Source organism: Tupaia chinensis, unplaced genomic scaffold, assembly GCF_000334495.1.
Source record: "Tupaia chinensis unplaced genomic scaffold, TupChi_1.0 Scaffold000578_2, whole genome shotgun sequence".
Taxonomy (NCBI): Eukaryota; Metazoa; Chordata; class Mammalia; order Scandentia; family Tupaiidae; genus Tupaia; species Tupaia belangeri.
In genome coordinates this window covers 2219248-2240807 of record NW_006160094.1, presented here as the reverse complement: position 1 = coordinate 2240807, position 21560 = coordinate 2219248, and the positions used below count along the sequence as shown (strand labels likewise).

The 21560-nt window shown below is 44.6% G+C and overlaps 1 protein-coding gene across 1 annotated transcript in view; it reads left to right on the top strand.

The window, feature by feature from the left end:
• The first annotated feature begins 779 nt into the window (after positions 1–779).
• Positions 780–21560, top strand: part of ITGB1 (integrin subunit beta 1) — a 32757-nt gene continuing 11976 nt past the window's right edge. Inside the window, exons 1-13 of the mRNA XM_006158286.2 lie at positions 780–846; positions 3306–3391; positions 4150–4372; positions 6309–6479; positions 7706–7944; positions 9413–9568; positions 10482–10577; positions 11197–11286; positions 13392–13532; positions 14544–14743; positions 17246–17484; positions 17696–17918; positions 19125–19357. Coding sequence (XP_006158348.1) covers positions 780–846; positions 3306–3391; positions 4150–4372; positions 6309–6479; positions 7706–7944; positions 9413–9568; positions 10482–10577; positions 11197–11286; positions 13392–13532; positions 14544–14743; positions 17246–17484; positions 17696–17918; positions 19125–19357 — 2164 coding nt within the window. The remainder of the gene's footprint in view (positions 847–3305; positions 3392–4149; positions 4373–6308; positions 6480–7705; positions 7945–9412; positions 9569–10481; positions 10578–11196; positions 11287–13391; positions 13533–14543; positions 14744–17245; positions 17485–17695; positions 17919–19124; positions 19358–21560) is intronic.

The following is a 21560-nucleotide window of genomic DNA, read 5'->3' as shown; positions in this document are numbered from 1 at the left end:
ATGCAAGTTACCCTGAGGAGAAATAGTCTGTAAAGAGTTGTAGGCAGTGCGACTCCATCAGGTGTCTGAAAAGTTCTTGCAAACCGACATTGACGCTGAGGTCACGAGGCGTCTGCACGTGCGCATTTATAACAGCAGACAATGGAGTTAGAGGTTCCGTGGCCGAAGCCCACGGATTGCTTTTACGATATAAAGGGAACCCTCACAGTCATTCTTTTTTTTCTTTTTTTTTTTTCTGTTTTTGGAAAGGTCTTTGCTATAGGGCGTGTGTGCTCGCTAGAAAGACAGAGAGAGAGAGACAGAAAGCAAGAAATCACCCCCCAGTGGGGATGGCCACACTGCAATCCCTTCTCCTCCATTCTCCTCTCGGGATCTTGGGCACGCATGCACACGTGCCCGGCGTGAGTTTAAGCCACTGCGTCTGGGACTTGAACCGCGGTCGACTACATGGGAGTCCAGCCACATGGCCGTTACACTAACTGCTGATCCCCATAGTCATTCTTTTTTGAGCACCATTAATTAAGCGTTAAAATATATTTGATTGAGAGAAGGCAGGAATGGATTCTGAGGATCCATGTCGAAGCTATTACACCTTAGCCTGGTCACCGCTGAGGAGGAGAGATGGACCATAGGCGTGTGGGGAGGGCTTGGGGAAAAGTAGCTTGAGAGGTGTTGCGTTTACAAAATCAAGAGAAGGTAAGGTGAGTGGACTGTGGTATATCGGATGCATTTTCTTATTTCTTTATTGTTAATATAATGATGTGTGCTTTATCTTTCAGATGAATTTGCAGCTGGCTTTCTGGCTGGGACTAATCGTTTCAGTGTGCTGTGTGTTCGGCCAGACAGGTACAGTGTTCCTCCTTGTCTCTTCCTTTCAGTATGTTGTATCACTCCCTAACCAGCTGGACCCCATAGCTAGGTCAGGTCGTGCTGCTCCTTCCACGAGCCTGGTTGTGGCCCCTCTCACTCAGAGGAAAGGGCCTACAGGATTCTTCATGATCATAATGCCGTCACCCTGGCCACCCAAGCTGGCTGGTGACATTCTAAAACGACACACGTAGCACAGACTTCTAAAGGATCTTTCGAGAGATTGAAAGACTGTGTTAGGTGAGTACAGAGGCCACACAGGCATGCAGTGTATTTAGATCCAGGTGAACAATAGATGGAATGGCAGATTACCCATCACGGTCTAAAACCTGAAACCAGGATTAATTGACTTTCCATTGGGTCGTCGGGAAAGTCAGGGCACGTTTTTACAAAACGTGGAAAAAATATGTCAGGACTTTTCCCAAGACCCAATAGAAGATGTTCTTGCTCTGTGATCAAGAAGTCTTGCCAAATGTTGCCATCATCTAGAAGAGCAGTGAAAATGTATTTGACCCTTTATAAACCACGATGCCTCATCTGGAGTAATGATACCCAGTTCTCCAGATATCGACAGAATGTACGACACAGAACCACTGGAGTGATTTGGTCTCAGGCGGGAAGGATTTACTACATGTGAGAAAAAAGAAAAAAGGAAGAAACCATAAAGAAAATTTTGATAAGTTCGAGTTACATAAAACAACAGCAAACCCCTGATATCTCTATGCCAAAACACCATAAGCAAGCTGAGAAGCTAAACAGAGATGTAAGTTTAGTACTGTGTGCAGAAATCCAGGACAAATCTGTGAACGCAAGTGATAAGAGGAAAACGTGCAAAAGATAGAAAATTCACCCAAAACAGTCAGTGATAATATGAGAAAAACATGACACAAATAATAATTGAATTGATATTCTACTTGTTGCATAAGTGACATTTTTGATATTAAGGTACTTGGTGTTGATGGAGGTATGGCGACATAGTGTTTTTATACCATTTTTGGAGTATAAATTAGTATATTACTTCTAGATAGAAATGAGTGTGTATTAAGAATTTTTAAATGTTGATATATACTTGAACTTGGTAATTTTTTAAAAAATGTGCTATAAGGAAATGACCAGTTGTGTACTGAGAGTTCTACGTAGGGGTGCTCATTAGAGCACGTGTATATATGGTGTTTTACACACACATACGGTATCTGTGTACACGTACATGTGAACAAGCATGTCACACATACAGACACAGCTGGGAACAATCTAGATTGGTCCAACATTAAAAGTTTGTATAATGAAATGCATAATCATTTAAAACCACATTTTGAATTATTTGTCATGATGTGAATGAAACACTTAGAGTAAGATATAAAAGCGATTTACAAAACTTTACATGTAAACTATATCACCAATTTCATTTTTTTTTTTTTTTTTGGAGAGGTTTTCACTATAGGATGCGTGTGCTCGCCAGACAGACAGACAGAGAGAGACACAGAGACAGAAAGCGAGAAATCACCCCCCAGGGGGGATGGTCACGCCGCAATCCCTTTTCCTCCATTCTCCTCTCGGGATCTTGGGCACGCACGCACACGCGCCCGGCGTGAGTTTTAAGCCACCAGGTCCAGGACGCGAACCGCAGTCGACTACATGGGAGTCCAGTGACATAGCCATTACGCTAACTGCTGGTTCCCAACCAGTTTCATTTTAATAATGTTTCTATATATGCTTGTTTCCGTGCCGTCTCTTGATCAATCTGTATAAACTACGAAAATACAAAATACCCTTTAACCGGGGTTATCTCTTAGTGAATAGATTATGGGCCATTTTTACTTTGTTATGCTTTGATGTGCTTGCCCGGTTTTCTGTAATGAGCATGTCTTAGGTTCAGGGGCAGAAATACGTGTGGAAGACAGTCCTTACAAATGCTTTTCACATGAAAGGCATGCCGGTCCTTAGGTGGATTCAGAGAACCGTAAAATGTATTTGGAACACAGAGCCTGAAAAACCATGAGATTGCAGGTTGAGTGAATATGCACCTTTCTGTTACTGAATGTACCAAAAATCTAAAAATGGAGGGAAAACCCTGAGGGTGTTCTGGCAGGGTGGACTGTGGGGACTGGCAATACGAATCAGAGGAAAGAAATGACTTTGCCCAGATGACAGAGAACTCATGACTTACGACCATCTAAAACGGTAGATTCTGAAATGATGCCTTTGGAAAGAAAGGATAAAAGTATTTGTAGATTAAAGGTACCTCGCTCTTATGGAAGACAAAGATGACGGCTTCTGTGGCCTCCAGCGCCGACGACGTCAAGTCTCTGGATCGGCATGGATGGGCTTGGTAACTTGTCGTAGTACTTACATGTATACATTGCATTATTTGTCATCCTGATTTTTCATCTTCTCTGAAACATCAGGTAAAATGGTCTCTTCTTTCTTTCGCCCAACAGATGAAAATAGATGTTTAAAAGTAAACGCAAAGTCATGTGGAGAGTGTATCCAAGCAGGGCCCAACTGCGGGTGGTGCACAAACGCAGTAAGTGGGGTCGCTCCGTCCTCGCCGTTCATTCTCTCGTCCTTGGTGGTGCCCGGCGCCGTCCTGGGGAAGCTGTCGCGAGGGGCGTTCACCCCAGCCAGTGTTCACAGACTGCTGTGGTGGTCTAGCCTACGCCGGTCAGCACGGTGCCCCAGGGCACATGTGCTGCCGAGCACCGGAAGTGTGGGTGGTACACGCCGAGAATTATGCTCTGAGTCTCACACATAGCAGATTTTGAATACATCATTTAAAAAACAGCAATAGTGTTGAAGTGATGATATTATGTATATGAAGATAGACATATTTTAGATTTTTTCCCTTTTTTTGGAGAGGTCTTTGCTATAGGACACATGTGCTCATCAGAAAGACAGAGAGAAAGAGAGTCAGAAAGCAAGAAATTACCATCCAGAAGGAATGGTCATACCGCAATCCCTTCTCCTCCATTCTCCTCTCGGGATCTTGGGCACGCATACACATGTGCCTGGCATGAGTTTAAGCCACCAGGTCCAGGACTCGAACTATGGTTGACTACATGGGAGTCCAGCGACATAGCCATTACACCAACTGCTGGTCCCTTTGTTTTTATATGAGAGCACTTATGCTTTGGATTGAAAGGAGTATTTTTTAGATGCTAGAAATGGAGTACTTTAGGTGTCATTTGATTTGTGCTAATTAGTGGTGCGTTTGCAATTACCACTAGGTAAAGGAGTTTGACCACTACACCTTTTCTCTGTGCCTGTATTTTGTGCGTCATTTAGACATTCTTGCAAGAAGGCATGCCTACTTCTGCGCGCTGCGATGACTTAGAAGCCTTAAAAAAGAAGGGGTGCCATCCAGATGACATAGAAAACCCCAGAGGCTCCAAACATATAAAGAAAAATAAAAATGTAACCAACCGTAGCAAAGGAACAGCAGAGAAGCTCCAGCCTGAAGATATCACCCAGATCCAGCCCCAGCAGTTGGTTTTGCAGTTACGATCAGGTACAGGCGTCAGCTCTGAGCACCTGTGCTGCTCCCTGAGGCTCTGGGGACCCGCTTTAGTCAAACCTGCTCTCAGTTTCTGTCGAGGGCTCATTTTGGCATGGGGATTGGCACATGAACAAAATGTGGAATAGGTTAAATATTAGAAATATATGCACAATGATTTTTATGACACATTTATTTGGAATAATATGAAATATTGCCAAATGTCCAAAGTATGTTCTGTGAAGGATTCAGAAAGTATTAGTTTGATTTAATGGCTTTTAAAAGTAACATTGTTCCATCTCTGATATAAATTACATAATGGGAAAGTTTTAACCTATGTTTTTCCTTGTGTTTGTTTAATGTTCCTAAAATATTAAGATTTTATGAGTAGCGGTGGTAGTCCCACATCTAGAAATAAAAACGTAAGCCCTGTCCCTCTCCCTGTCCTTCTTGCTACCTTCCCTTCTTCCCAGAGGGATGGTGGGTGCCTTCGCTCCCGTCCAGTCTTCCACTTGCTGCAGTCAGGCCCCTCCTGCTGACCTGTGCCTACAGAGCTGCCCTGTCACCTCGAGCCATCAGACCTACCAGAGACTCTTGGAGCCTTTTTATTAATTCCCAGAGAGAGAGAAAGAGAAAATACTCTGGTGGGGTGTGGTAATGCCACAACCTTTCCTTCTCCATTTTTGTATCCCATCAGGATTTTGGGCCTGCAAGCATCTGCCCTCAGCCTGGTTTTCAAGACACCAGGCCAGGATTCAGACTGTGGTGGGCTGTGTGGGATCCAGCTCCCCATGTGGGCTGTCTGGAGTCTCGTTTGATTTTGCTTTAAACCTTTTTATACTTGTACTTCTTGAGATGTTTGCATGATATCAGTCCTCATTGTCCCTTCTTATCTCCTGTTGCTTTCCGGGCTCTTTCGGTGGTTTTTCCTCTTCTCCTTTCCCTTCTTCTTTGTAATCCACTTCATTGCTGCTTTTTCTCTTGTGGCTGTAAGAGCTGTTTGGATCCTGCAGCACCACTGACTTTTCTCTTCATCTCCTAACCGATTTCTCCAACTGCCGGCTGGAAATCCATACAGAAAACTACTTACTTAAAAATGCAATGCTTTTTCATTCAAACATTCTCTCTTTGCTGTATTTACCAAGTGGATTATACCTAACTCCTTTTGTACTAATTATCCTCATTTTAGTTTAGATCTTTCTCATTTTCCATTCAGTTTTTTGTTTTGTTTTGTTTTTCTTTTAGGTTTTTGCTATAAGGCGTGTGTGTACACCAGAGAGTGAGGGAAAGTGAGAAATCACCACCAGGGGGTTGGCCACTTCACGGTCCCTTTTCCTCCATCCGCCTTTTGAGATTTGGGGTGTGCGCACACATGCACTTGGTGTGATTTTTTAAGCCACTAGATCTGGGTCTCAAACGGTGGTTGGCCTTGTGGAAGTCTAGCGCTTTAACCACTATGTCTACCTGACCCCCACAGCTTTTTATTAAGTCTCTTTATGTCTATAATTCATCTTCAAAGCTTTTTGCCAAATCCTCTCAAATAAATTTAGATTATGTTACTCTCTTGTCTCTAGCTGCGTCCCATCACGCAGAACACCGCTCCCACTTGTAACCTCAGTCTCACAAGGACAGGTGACCCTGTCCTGTGCCCTGCCTTGCCCTCCCCAGTCTAGTTTATAGGGTGCTGTGTGTCTTCCTCTCTCAGTTATAGATCGTCCTGTTGTGGATTGGGGATGTTCTCCTTTTCATCTTTGTATCCCTAAGGCCTGGTGTCTTAACCGTTGATTGAATGAAATTGAGTATGTACCCAGTAAATTACTTAGAGAACTCCCAGGTTAATGCAAAACTTTCTTGTTATGGTGTTTACCACGTAAGTCAGATGTGTTTGGTTGTTCTCATTTGCCTTCGATTTGCCAGCAAGCTTGTGTCAGTTTCCAGTATCTGTTCACAGGGGAGCCGCAGACGTTCACGTTAAAATTCAAGCGAGCCGAGGACTACCCCATTGACCTCTACTACCTGATGGACCTCTCCTACTCCATGAAAGACGACCTGGAGAACGTAAAGAGTCTCGGCACAGACCTAATGAATGAAATGAGGAGGATCACTTCGGACTTCCGAATTGGTAGGGACGCTGGGGAACTGACTTTCATGGGTGTGAGCCTCGTGGGTCCTGCTTTCCTCCTTTTTGGTTCACTACACACTCGCTGGTGTTGGGCCTTTCCATTCGGAGAGGAAACTGGTAGCCCTGGCACGGTGTAGTGTCCTTTCTGCCACCTTGCTCCTCTGTCACTGTATGCAAGGACACACTTGGACACAGAGTGTGTGTCACCGGTAATGAAGCGTGGGCTCATGTTTACAGAAAGTATTCGTTCCACAGTTGGTTGATGATACCGCCGTGTAGAACACCCAGACTCTGTCTCATTTCTGAGTAGTGTGACACACCCACCCATGCAGCCTACCCTCCCTTCAGACCTCAGGTTTTGGGTTTTTTGTGTGTTCATTTTGTTCTTTTTTGTTTGTTTTAGGTTTTCTGTAGTATATGTGGGCTTGCCAGACTGGGGGAAAGGGGAGAAATAGGGGGGAAGAGAGAAAGAAATCTGTCCCCCTCCCCAGGAGATGGCCACGCTAGAGTCCCTCCTTCTCCATTCTCTTTTAGGAATTTTGGGCACACACACACGCTCTGGTGTGAGCTTCAAGCCACTGGGTCCGAGACTCAAACCGTGGTCAGCCATGTGGGAGTCCAGCACCTTAAACACCATGCCACCTGCTGGTCCCTTCTTGTAAAGTGGGTAGACAGAAGGAAAAAAATCCGCTTGTATCAGCCATGTAGGCTGCTGTCATAAAGTGCTGTAGACCAGGGGGCTTGTAAACAGCGGAAATCGGTTTCTCACAGGTCCGGAGCCTGGGAAGACTCAAGATCGAGGCACATTTCATGTTTAGTGAGATTGTACAGTTCCTATTGGGTTTGTCAGAAAAGTCATGATGCATTTTTGCATAGAAAACCGGAAACATACATCATTACTTTTCCACGGACCCAATGGCGTCTTCTCACTGTGTCCTCACGTGGTAGGAAGGGGACAGCCGCTCTCGGGGTTCTCTTTTACCAAGGGCAGTCATCTCACTCGTGAGGGCTCCGTCCTCACGATCTGACCATTCCCCAAAGGCCCTGCAGCTGAACACCATCACATCAGGGGTTAAGTTTTCACCCTAAGAATTTAGGGGCAGCACGGACGTTCAGCTGTGGCCACTCACGTGGGGTAGCACTCTCGGCGGCTTTTTAATGCGAGTTTGTCTCTCTGCCCGCGTTATCTGTCGTCTGTCCATCTATCCTTGTGCATTTCCCCCCAGGATTTGGCTCATTTGTGGAGAAAACCGTGATGCCCTACATTAGCACGACGCCAGCCAAGCTCAGGAACCCTTGCACGAGTGAACAGAACTGCACCAGCCCCTTTAGCTACAAAAACGTGCTCAGCCTTACTGACAAAGGAGAAGTGTTCAATGAGCTCGTCGGGAAACAGCGCATATCTGGGAACTTGGATTCTCCGGAAGGTGGCTTCGACGCCATCATGCAGGTTGCAGTGTGTGGAGTAAGTACGTTTGCTTCCTGTGTGTGAATGTGTGACTGTTATTATCTGTGCAAATTTTACATGCAGTTTTACTGTCAGTTCGTAGAAAAATTACCTTCATTGCCATCTCATTTGATTACCCCAGAGAAGACAGGTATTAATCCCTTAAATTCCTTCCAACTACAAGTACTTTTATAAAGGTATATTTGGTAACTGTGTCCCTATTGTAAGTGAGGGACTTTGGGTATTTTTGTTTTTTTGCCAGAGGGCGCATGTGCTAACCAGAGCTACAGAGAGAGAGAGATTGAGAGGGAGAAAGCACCCCCAGAGGAAGTGATATCATGCCCCAAACCCTTCTCTTTCCTTTCTCCTCTTGAGATTACGGTCATGCACACACAGGCCTGGCATATTTTTCAAGCCTCTGGGGCTGGGATTCAAACCATGGTTGGCTGTGTGGGTATAACTCCCTTAACCACTAGGCCACGGGTCTGCCTCTCATATAGGGTTTTAAAAGCCGGCGTTATAACCATGAAAACAGCGGGGCAGCGTCGCTGTGCGTGAGCAGGCATTCTGCGTTTTAGAAGAGGCTCAAGTGTCCCCACGTTGTGGCTGTGTGCTGGAGGTGGGATCCGTGTGATCAGGTGATCAGAGACGTCACCAGGAACCAGAGTGCTCACGTGGAGTACTGACAGCTTTTTTTTTTTTTTACTGTGCCTTAGCAAGTCAGAAAGAAAAGTTTTCTTTTATTCTGTAGGGCGTATGCACTCCCCAGAGAGAGACAGAGAGAGAGAAAGTGAGAAATTACCCCTCCATGGGGTCTGGCCATGCCACAGTCCCTTTTCCATTCTCTTCTCAGGATCTTATTCTTTTTTTTTTTTGAGAAATGTTTGCTATAGGGTGCATGTGCTCACCGGAGAGACCAAGGGAGACAGAGAGACAGAAAGCAAGAAATCACCCCCATGGAGGATGGCCATGCCGCAGTTTTTTCTCTTCCATTTTCCTCTTGGGATTTTGGGCATGCACATAAACACGTCCAGTGTGAGTTTCAAGCCACCAGGTCCAGGATTTGAACTGCAGTTGGCCATGTGGGAGTCTAGCCAACTTAACCACCACACCACCTGCAGACCCCCTTCTCTCAGGATTTTGGGCATACACGCACACATGCCTGGAGTGATTTTCAAGCTGCTGGGTCTGGGACTCAAACCACCATCAGTCGTTTGAGAGTTCAGCACCTTAAACACCACACACCACCTGCTGGCCCCAAAAAATAGTTTTTGGAATGAGGAATGTGGGCAATCAGGCAAGACTGATTGATGCACAGTGGGTGAAGGAATCCCATTCCACGGGCTCTGCGTGTTTATCAGCAAGATGGTGAAGAGGGAAAATGCCTAATTAGGTTAAAAGGCCAGTGGTAGCCCACTGAAAAGTTGAAATTTATGGGGAATCAGAGTGCACCGTGCTCTTAAACTGAAAGCCACCTTCTTTCTAGTCACTGATTGGGTGGAGGAATGTCACACGGCTGCTGGTGTTCTCCACTGACGCCGGCTTTCACTTCGCGGGAGATGGCAAGCTGGGTGGCATTGTTTTACCCAACGACGGACGGTGTCACCTGGAGAATGACGTCTACACCATGAGCCATTATTACGTAAGTGCCCAGCTCCGTCCTGAGTGCACGTGTGTGTTGACTGTGTTTAATACTAGAGTACTGGGACTGCGTTGTGGGCCTTGTGGGGCTGGGGACTTTGTGGTGAGCGCCGGCCCCGGCTTAGTGTTCGGGACAGCTGGTGTTGCCTTTGGTCCGAATATGGCCTCACGTTGGCCTCCTTCCCTGACATGAGGCTCACTGGGGTGGGACGGGGGCCATCAGGCAGTGTCTACTCTCCTGTACATACAACACGTGATAGCAACATGGATATTGTTCCTAAAAGTTGTCTAATCTCACACTCTTTATTTTATTTAGATGATTTTTTTGAAAAGAATTATTTTGTCCAACTTTATTCTTTTTTTTTTCCAATTGAATAAGAGAAAGACAGAGAGAGGGAGAGTGAGAAAGCGAGCTACCAGGTCCTCGACTCGAACCATGGTCAGCCATATGGGAGTCCAGCATCTTTAGCCACCACACCATCTGCCAGCCCTATCTTTTTAAAGAAGGTATCCTACCTTTATCGAAAATAAAGATGGACAGATTATTCAAATTGGAGAAGAAATCCAAACACTGGGAACTCGGTCTCTTTCTTTAGTGATAACAGGGCCTTACCTACAGTGTCAGTTCTTTCATTTTAGTGTCCCTGTATTGGATATACGTAGATAATCTTCCTGCTTAAAGCCTTTTCATTATGACCCTTTTTAATACATAAAAACGGGAGAAGGGGATTTGAAACCCACACTCACTATACTCACTTTAGCATTCGTATGTGATGCTCTCACTTGAAAGCAGTCTCCTGTAAGTAACTGGATTCAGTTACACATGCAGATTGCTATTTTCAAAAAGAATGGAAAAGTTGGGATGGATAGGAAGGGTGTCTTTACATACTAAATTATGTTACTTAATTTTCCAGGACTATCCCTCAATTGCTCACCTTGTCCAGAAACTCAGTGAAAATAACATTCAGACCATTTTTGCAGTTACTGAAGAATTCCAGCCCGTTTACAAGGTAAAGATGTATGAGATATAAAGATCAAAAGTTTCTAGTTTTTTGTTTTAGTCACTGGAGTAAAAATGTATATGTTTGAACTGAAATGTAGGAAAATGACATCATGTAAATAAACTGAATTTTAGAATATTAGGGTTTTCTTTTTTAATTTTTTAATTTTTTTTTTGCCATAAGGCACATGCACTCAAAAAGAAACACAGAGTGGAGAGAGAGAGAGCGCGCGAGTGCACGCATGTGCGCGCGCTCAGGTGAGAAAGCACCCTCAAGAGGGGAGGTGGCCAGGCCTCAGTCTCGCTTCTCCTTTCTCCCCTTGGACTTCAGGCTTCATACGCTCACGCCCAGTGCACGTAAGCTGTTGGGTCAGAACTCTAACCACACAGCCTGACGTGTGGGATCCTGCTGTCTTTAGCTCCACGCCACCTCCTGGCCCACAATATTAGTTTTTAATCACAAATTATACAACTAATTGTGTTTCTGTTTTTTCTTCCGGTTTGACTCCTAAGGTTAATTAAAAAATATGTTGGGGACTGGTTTGTAAAGATGAATGTTAGTTGCTCAGAAGATGATAACTTGTAGAATGAATAGAATTTAATTTACGTGGTCTGTTGTTGATTTGCAGGAGCTGAAAAATCTGATCCCCAAGTCAGCAGTAGGAACGTTATCTGCAAACTCGAGCAATGTGATTCAGTTGATCATTGATGCATACAACGTGAGTCGCTTTGAAATGAGATGAGTTTTGGACAGTTCTGTCGAGAATACTTTGCACAAAGAAAGTAAAACTTCCTCCATGAGCAATTCAGTAAGCCTACAGGAAAATAAAAATTAGTTATTAATAGATTCTGTGTCTGGAGGAAACGCTTTATATTGTCTTATGAAAGTGTAGCCTAAGGAAAGCGAAAATGTGGTGAGTGCATATGGGTAAAATGTCTAAGTCTCTGTATGTCCCTGAGCCCTCCAAGTCAAGCTCTCCGATTACATCACGTGAAACATAACTTGCGTTGAGCTTTGTGGGATTCCTCAGTTTCCTCTTGTTTGACGAATGGTGCTGGAAACGCTTTTTGTGAATTCTTTTCTTGCCCTCTATTCAGATGAGACAGTTTGGTATTTTTAAGAGGTACACACTCTCCTGCGTGTATATACACATATATATACATACACACATACACACACATATATATGTGTATATACAGTAAAGTATGTTAAAGTGTAAATATTGCGTATATGACTTGCCGCTTTTAAAAGGGATTTATAGGATTATTTTTCCCCTACATGTGGAAGGAAATTGAAATTAAAAGGGAATTATCATTTGGGGTACCATTCATAATGCCTATGAAGCATTGGTTAATCACTGTTTTTAAATTTTATTTTTTCATTGTTTATTCATGTATTTTGTTACATGACACATGTGTACTCAGCAGATAGAAAGAGGGGAAGTGAGAAATCAACCCCTGGGCGGATGGCCAGCAGCTCTTCCTTCTCTAGTCTCCTCGTGTTTGGGCATGCATGCACATGCGCCTGGTGTGATTTTCAAGCCACCAGTTCTGAGTCTTGAAGTCCGCCATGTGGAATCCAGTCTCTTAACCTCCACACCACCTGCTGGCCCAGTTAATGATCATGTTAAATGATGTATAGGCATTTGTTTTGTTTTGTTTTGTTTTTGCCTTAGGGTACATGCACTCACTTGAGAGAGAGAGAGACAGAGACAGTGAGAGGGAAAGTGAGCAATCATTCCCCAGGAGGGGTGACCACGCTGCAACCCTTCTCCTCCTGGGATCTCGGGCTCGCTGTCACCCCACATCATTTCACCCCTGAAACTTGAACCAGGGTCGGCCCTGTGGGATTCCAGTGTGTAACTGCTGTGCCTCTTACTGGCCCCGGCGTGCAGGTGTATGTAACATGGTGACCACCTCCTGCTTCACTTCCACCCCCAGCCTTTCGTTGGTTGAACTTTTTAGGTGTTTTTGCCTTATGCCATGGAATTCCCGAAAGACCTGACCTGCAGCTCTCTAACAAAGATTTTTGAGATTCTGGTTCTCTGCCCCTCACAGTTGTCTGGACAGAGTATTTCTTTCCCTCAGTCCTGCTTTGGAGGTGCTTGCTGCTGGCCCCTGCTGTGCTCCCCCCTGTCCTCACGGGGCTGGGACTTGGAACAAGCACTGGTTTCGAGCCCTCCTCCTCGGGAGTTTGGGGTTTCACTGTTTTGGTCACAGCTCTAGTGAGTCCTCAGTAAATTTATCCTGGACTATTGTAGATTACTTTACCCCAGCGAACTAGGTCCTAGGGAGCAGGGTGATGTAGGGTCAGGGGAGAGCCATTTTGCCAGTGGGAAAAGAGAACCCTGTTCTGTGTTCTCAGGACTCGTGGTTAATCTCGAGCCCCTGCTCTGTGTGCTCATTAATGTTACCTCAAGAATTAAAACAAATGCTCTTCTTAATTATATACATTATTTTAAAGATTGAATCTTATTAATTAGAGCCTTCTTCTCTGTGTCCTGTGTTTTCTGTAGATACTTAATTGGATTTGGCTTCAAAATACCTTGAGTGTTTTTTCTTTTTAAAAAATTTTTTTTTATTTAATTTTATTTGTTATTTTTTAATTTGATGAGAGAAAGAAAGGGAAAGTGAGAAAGCAAGCCTCCAGGTCCAGGTCCCAAACCACAGTTGGCCATGTGGGAGTCCAGCACCCTTAAACCACCACGCCACCTGCTGGCCCCTAGAATGTTTTATTTCTTAAGGGTTCATTTTACTCACTGGTTTTTTGCACTCAAGTATCATTTTGTTTGACTTTCCAAGGTATAATTAGTCTTTCTTTTAGTCCCTTTCCTCAGAAGTCATTTTGGAAAACAGCAAGCTACCCGAAGGAGTAACAATAAATTACAAATCTTACTGCAAGAATGGGGTAAATGGAACAGGGGAAAATGGAAGAAAATGTTCCAATATTTCCATTGGAGATGAGGTATGTTGTGTAAGCACTTTGTGTAGAAAAGAAGAAAGTTCTTATTAATAAGCAAATTTAGTTTATAATTTGAGAAACGTTAAAAGAAACAAATAGTGTTTTTTCTTTACCCATCATAGCGTGCGTGTACAAGCACCTGACAGTGAGGGGAGGACAGAGACACAAGCATCCCCACAGGGTTTGGGTGCACACAGCCTCCCTCCCCCAGACCTCCAGCCTGTTAGATCTTGGGTGCTCCTGCTTAGGCCTGTGTATTTCAGACTCACTGGGTCAGGGGTTCAGACCACTGTCACCATGTGGGATCCAGCTTCTCTTATTTTATTTATTTATTTATTTATTTTGAGAGTTTTTTTTCGCTATAGGGTGTGTGCTCTTGCCAGAAAGAAAGAGTGACAGAGAGACAGAAAGTGAGAAATCACCCCCCAGGGGAGATGGCCATACCGCAGTCCCTTCTCCTCCATTCTCCTCTTGGGATCTTGTGCATGCACTCACACATGCCCGGCGAGAGTTTAAGCCACAGGGTCCAGGACTTGGACCACGGTCGAGTACATGGGAGTCCAGCGACATAGCCATTACGCCACCTGCTGGTCCCTCCAGCTTCTCTTGAGCAGCACATTTCCCTGTAACTCAGGGCTGGCACTGCCTTTTTTTTTTTTTTTTTTTTTGGGAGAGATTTTCACTGTAGGGCGCCTGCGCTCGCCAGACAGACAGAAAGAGACATAGAGACAGAAAGCGAGAAATCACACCCCCCAGGGGGGATGGTCACGCCACAATCCCTTCTCCTCCATTCTCCTCTTAGGATCCTGGGCACGCACGCACACGCTCCCGGCATGAGTTTTAAGCTACCGGGTCCGGGACGCAAACCGCGGTTGACTACATGGGAGTCCAGCGACATAGCCATTATGCTAACTGCTGGTTCCCAGGGCTGGCACTGCTTTTTGAAATGCATTTTTTTAGTAGATTTGAATTGCTTAGTTAGTTGTTAACTTAATCTTGTTTTTGCATTTCAAGGTTCAATTTGAAATTAGCATAACTTCAAATAAATGTCCAAATAAGAATTCTGAAACCATTAAAATTAAGCCTCTGGGCTTCACTGAAGAAGTGGAAATTGTCCTTCAGTTCATCTGTGAGTGTGAGTGCCAGAGTGAAGGCATCCCCGAAAGTCCGAAGTGTCACGAAGGGAACGGGACATTTGAGTGTGGAGCTTGCAGGTACGTGGGACTCCTGGGCCAGGGTGGGATAGGCACCATTGGTTTAGACAGTTACAGGCAGGCTGTATTTTGGGAAATCTAGAGAATCTCCACCAAATAACTTTGTGCCTTTTATCAAATAACTTACTTTTCCCAACCACCATTGTTCCCCACCAGAGCAGTTTCATGATCTTGTGTGTGTTATTTATAGTGTTTCCTGCCTTTCTTCCTTCACAAGGCTCTGTCCTTGCTAAGGAAAGAAAGCCTTACAGCCATGTAAGAAAACATTCAGCAGACTGTTAGCAATCTGATTTTTGTTTGTTTGTTTCTTTAGTTTTGCTCTAGCGGTGTGTGTACTGGCTGGAGAGAGAAAGTGACAAATCACCCCTGGTGGGGTGGTCTGGCCACATCATAGTCCCATCTCCATTTTCTCTTTGGGTGTTGGGCACGCACGCACGTGAGCCTGGTGTGTTTCAGGCTGCCGGGTTTAGAACCCCAACTGCACAACTGGCCATGTGGGACCCAGCTACCTTAACCACCATGCCACCTGGCTGACTCAGTCTGTAATGTGTTAGAAAAATATGAAATTGATAATAATGATTTTTATCTAGAAAATGGAATTAGGAAGCAATAAAGGATATTCACCTTTTGTTTTTGCATTGTTATAATAATTTTTTTTTTTTGAGAGGTTTTTGCTATAGGGCGCGTGTGCTTGCCAGAAAGACAGAGACAGAAAGTGAGAAATCCCCCCCCAGGGGGGATAGCCGTGCCGCAATCCCTTCTCCTCCATTCTCCTCTCGGGATCTTGGGCACATATGCACACGCGCCCGGTGTGAGTTTAAGCCACTGGGTCCAGGACTCGAACTGCGGTCAACCACATGGGTGCTCAGCGACATAGCCATTACACTAACTGCTGGTCCCCATTGTTGTAATAATTTTTAACAAATAATCATGTGTTATAAAATTAAAAAAATAAAATGGTATTTTTAGAGCATAGAACCTATTAACTCTACAGGCTGCATATCCTTTATTCAAAATGCTTAGGGTTGGAAGTGTTTTGGATTTTAGATCTTTTTGGATTTTGGAATATTTTCGTGTACATAATGAGCTGTCTTGGGGATGGGACCCAAGTCTAAACATGAAATTTGTTTCATACACATACACACAGCCTTAGGTAATTTAATTTAGTACTTTTGTAGTGCAGAATTTGACTGCTACCCATCATAGATGAGGTCTGGTGTGGAATTTTCCACTTGTGGCATCATGTCAGTGCTCGAACAGGTTCTGAATTTTGGAGCATTTTGGATTTTGGATATTTGGATTCAGGATACTCAACCATAGTAACAAAACTCTAGTCAAGTTATTTTAATTTTATTGTCTCAGCGTTGTTAGTTTTTGAATTAAAAATAAAAATAGAATATCCTCTGATGGCAGCTTTCTCCTTAAAAGAATGGGGCGGGGGGAGCATGGTGATCTGAATGTCAGTCCCAAATGACTGCGTTAGAAGGGTTATTAACACATGACTGTAGATGGCCATCAGTTACTCTCTATTCCACGTAACACTTCACGCTTTTACTTTCTGTGCTGTACACGTCCTGTTTAGTCGTTTAACCAGAAGGACTATCTGCAAATCCTCTGCCTTTCCTCCGAACTCTTCATATTTAGCAGATACAGAATCGATGGGCCCAGTGTCCATGAGCGTTAGATGTTCTAAAAATATATGGCGTATCGGAATGTCCACACCCGTAGGATAAAGTTATTTTCTTTTCTTAAAAGAGATGTTTGCAATAGGGCACATACTGGAGAGACAGAGAGACAGAAAGCCAGAAATCACCCCCAGGGACGGCCACGCTGTAGTCCTTTGTCCTCCATGCTCCTCTCAGGATCTTGGGCACTCACACACACGCACCTAGCGTGAGTTCTAAGCCACCAGGTCTGGGACTCAAACTGCAGTTGACTGTGTGGGAGACCAGTGACATAGCCATTCTGCCATCTGCTGATCCCAGTAAAATTACTTTTAAACAGGATGTCAGTTATATTTTCCAATAATGCGCTCAATACATTTTTTCTCCTTTCTTGCCTTTTTTGGTGTGGTTATTGTACTTTCTTAGGTTAACAATTGAACCGGTGCTTTAAAACTAGAAGTACTTCACTTGTAATAGCAAACGTGAAAGCATGTTATCTGAAAATGTAGCTGTTTTCTTTAAAAATAAGCTTATTTTGTTTTCCCAGATGTTTTGTTTATCTGTTTATGGCTACAGTTGATTTTCATTGGGACAAAAATGGTTACTTTCCTGAAGAAAGTGTTTTTTCCCCCAAGTCCTGTGCAGTTTTCTGTGGATAAAAACCGTGTGTGTGCTGTGTGTGGATACGTGAAGCGTGTGCACGCAGCTGCTCATGCACCGCTCAGACACGTGTGACAACGTAGTCTGGAGAACTTGGTCGTGGTTTTGTTCTCCCTCCCACGGCTCGTTATTCTAAATCGCGTTTGTGCATCTGACGGCAGTTTTGGGGTCTCTCTAGGTGCAACGAGGGGCGTGTCGGCAGGCACTGCGAGTGCAGCACGGACGAGGTCAACAGCGAAGACATGGACGCCTACTGCAGGAAGGAGAACAGCTCGGAGATCTGCAGCAACAACGGCGAGTGCGTCTGCGGGCAGTGCGTCTGCAGGAAGAGGGACAACACGAACGAGATCTACTCCGGCAAATTCTGCGAGTGCGATAACTTCAACTGCGATCGGTCCAACGGCTTGATCTGCGGAGGTGAGCAAAGGGCTGCAGGGGTGATGAACTGTGATCCCCAGTACACATCCAAACGCCTGAGGCGTTCATGTGCTGAGTGAGTCGTGAGGGGCACCTCCGAGGGTCATCCACCCCGAGGTTCTCTTACGTCGTTCCTTCTTTTACTTTAAATCAACGCTGTCATTTTACATTTGCACCATTATTTTGAGAGGTGGTATTTTTTTGATCACAGGAAATGGTGTTTGCAAGTGCCGTGTGTGTGAGTGCAACCCCAACTACACGGGCAGTGCGTGCGACTGCTCACTGGATACCTCCTCGTGCATGGCTGCCAACGGACAGATCTGCAACGGCCGGGGCGTGTGCGAGTGCGGCGTCTGCAAGTGCACGGACCCCAAGTTCCAAGGGCAGACGTGCGAGATGTGTCAGACCTGCCTCGGCGTCTGTGCTGAGCACAAGTAAGTGTTGCGTAGGTCCTGAAGCACTGGGTCGTCAGAAGAGTCATGACGTATTTCTGTGTGTTTCTTTGCTAAACTGCATGGCGACTTTTCCGATGACCCGATAGTTCAGTCTCTGCTGACCTGAGGGTGTGTTCCCTATCACTCGGCCAGAGCAGAGCGTACTGAATTACTGGAAGGATCTGCGGTGTGAAGCCCACTCTAAGTTTTGGCAGTTCTTTCTCAATAGCTAGTGTGTGTTACATGATAATGAAGTGTGTCGGAGAGCCGTGTACTGTTATTCTGCTCTGAACCGGCTGTGTAATTAAACGTCTGTGGTAACACTGGATTGATATTACTGATTGCATAATTACTGCCTTTTGACATAGACTCAAGTAAGCAAAATGGAAGGCTTTTCCCCTGAAAAGTTATTACTGTACCATAGCACACTGCTTAAATGATGGCTTTATGATGTATACGTGTGTAAATATGTAATATGTATGTCTACACATGTACACATATATATTAATTAAGTTAATTTTTATTTCTTGCACGAGAGAGAGAGATACCCCGGCAAAGTAGCAGTCCACCTCCAGCCTCAGCGAGCCCAGGTCAGGCGTGCACACTGCACACGTGTGCTCTGGCATGTGGTGGTCCTCCTCCAGTCTCGGCAAGCCCAGGTCACGGGCACACACATGTGCTCTGGCGGATGGCGGTCCAACAGCCTCAGTGAGCCCAGATCACGGGCACACACATGTGTTCTGGCGGATGGCGGTCCTCCTCCAACCTCAGCGAGCCCAGACTCACAGGCGCACACACGTGTGCTCTGGCATATGACAGTCCTCCAGCCTCGGCGAGCCCAGGTTATGGGCACACACGTGTGCTCTGGCATGTGCAAGGAGGCACCTTCCTGTCAGGGCCAGGGTTTGACGTACTGCGTCACCACTGTGCCTCCAGCTAGTCCTTGTGTCAGACTGAACAGTTTTGAGACCAGGCTGGTTTTACTTGCCCACCTTTTCTTTTTATTGTGATTCTAATTTGAACTATAATCCATTGATAATTTTATTTAGGAATCCCATCCAGAAATGTACCTTTCCACTCACCCAAACCCTCTTTCATTGGCCACGTGAGGTTAAGTCTGTTAAATGTTTAGACCACAAAATCATCTTTACATGGATAATAACCTCAAATCACACATCTCCAATGTGATCATTTGTGTCTTAACAGAGAGTGCGTTCAGTGCAAAGCCTTCAATAAAGGAGAAAAGAAGGACACGTGTGCCCAGGAGTGCTCCCACTTCAACATCACCAAGGTGGAGAAGCAGGAGAAGCTGCCCCAGCCCGGCCAGGTGGACCCGCTGTCCCACTGCAAGGAGAAGGACGTGGACGACTGCTGGTTCTATTTCACGTACTCCGTGAACAGCAACAACGAGGCCATCGTTCATGTGGTGGAGACTCCAGGTAGGCGTCGGGTTGTTTAAAAAGTTGGTCCATTTTGTTTTATTTCTTCTTCCTACTGTTGAGGTCTATCGTCGGGTTCCCTAACATCTAGAAACTGTCTCCGGCTGGATTATTTTAGATTCAAGTTGGGAAGTTTCTCATCTCTCAAAGTGTACAACAGTATTAAAATGAACTGTGTATGGAAAATGGGAAGGACCAGTGGGCAGCATAAGTGGTTAAGGTGCAGGATTCCCACATGGCTGACTGTGGTTCGAGTCCCAGGCCACACGGCTTGAAATTCACTGCAGGTATGTGTCCGGGCATGTTCAAAATCCCAGGAGAAGAATGGAGAAGGGATTGTGGCATGGCCATTCGCCCTAGTAGTGATTTCTCCCTTTCTCTCTGTCTCTCTCTGGTGAGTGTTCATGCCCTGTGACAAAAAAGAAAAAAAAATGAAGAAAACAGATATCGAGTTTTAAGTTTTCTGAGTGGAGTCTGGAGTTTATTCCATGTGAGACACTTTATACAATACCTGATATTTAGGGATGATCATTGTTGTAAGATGATAGTGCCATTTGAGCTTGATTTAGGCTGGAATAGAAAATTTGTTCAAGGATATGAAGTGTCAGAATTGTTCAGCTGCTCAGAAGAGAAACATTTTTTCATTCCTACTTTTTCTAGTAGCCTTTGTGTAGATCCTTTGGAATTTTGTACGTCAGTGTACAGGTTTCTGTGTGTACAGGTTTCCGTGTGAACAGAAACTTTCATCGCTCTTGGGTAAATACCAAGAATGGAATTTTGGAACATATGGTAAGCGAGTTTCCAGGAAGCTGCTACATGTTTTTAAATTCTCTGCACTGTTTTGCATTATCAGTTGGTGTTTTGCAGATGTTGCCTCCTAGTCTGTGCCTCCTTGTCTTTTCATTCTTAACAGTGTTATTTGAAGGGCCAGCAGATGGCATAGCAGTTACATGGCTGGCCTTCCACATGGCTGACTGCAGTTTGAGTCCCAGACCCAGTGACGTAACTCTTCCTGGGCACATGTACCTTAACCACTGTGCCACCTCTCAGTCCACGCTTTCTTTCTTTTTTTTTTTAATTGCCAGAGGGCATGTGCGCTGGTTGGAGGGAGAGGGAGAAACCACCTCCCGGTGGGGCACAGTCATGCTACAACTCCTCCTCCATTTCTCCGTCCTGTCGGGATTTGGCGAACACACGCACCTGGCATCATTTTTCAAACCTTTAGGGATTTGAACCATGGTTGGCCATGTGGGATCCGGCTACCTTAACCATTAGGCTACTGGGCTGGCCTCAGAAGTTTTAATTCTGATGAACTGCAATTTAAGATTTTTTAAAAAGAATTATTTTACTTCTTTTTACTTATTTTTTTATTTTAATTTGACCAGAGAGGGACATAGTGAGTGCGGGGGCGGGGGGGAGGGCGGTGATAAAGCAGCTGCCGGGGCCGAGACTCGAATTGTGGTCAGGCCGTTGGGAGTCCAGTGCCTTTAACCACCATATTACCTGCTGGCCCCAAGGTTGTTTTTTTTGTTTTTGTTTTTGTTTTTGTTTTTAATGTGCCTCCCATTTACGGTTGTATCAAGAACTCTTTTTTTCCTAACCAAGATTGTATTTTTTTCCCATGTTTTCTTCTGGAAGTTTTATGGTTTCTGGTTTTGCATTTTTGTCTATAAAGTGTTTCAAGTTAATCTTGGTATGTTGAGTGAAGCTCACTTCTTTTGCATCTGAATGTCCAGTAGTTCCTATGCTGTTGAAAAGACTGTCCTTTCTTACCTTGTGTGAAAATCATGTGACTTTACACGTGCAGGTGTGTTTCTGACTTGATATTCCGTCACATTAACATGCACGCCTGTCTTTTGATAGATATAACACTGTCTCATAGCTTAGGTTTAAAAGCAGGTAGTGTGAGTCTTCCAACATTCTTTTCCAAACATGTTTTTAAAATACTTAGCTAGTGTTTTTTTTGCCTCCCATGCAAATTTTAGAATTGGCTTGCTGATTTTTATAAAAGTCCTACTGGGATTTTGATTGAGATTACATTGAGTTTATGGATGAAATTGAGAAGAATTAACATATTCTTAGTGTCAAGCCTTCTAGTTTATAAACATGGGCTAACTCTCCATTTATTCTTATCTATTTTGAATTATTTTCTCAGTGTTCCATTTTTTGTTTTTCTTTTTTAAGTTTATTTCTTCCGTGAGAG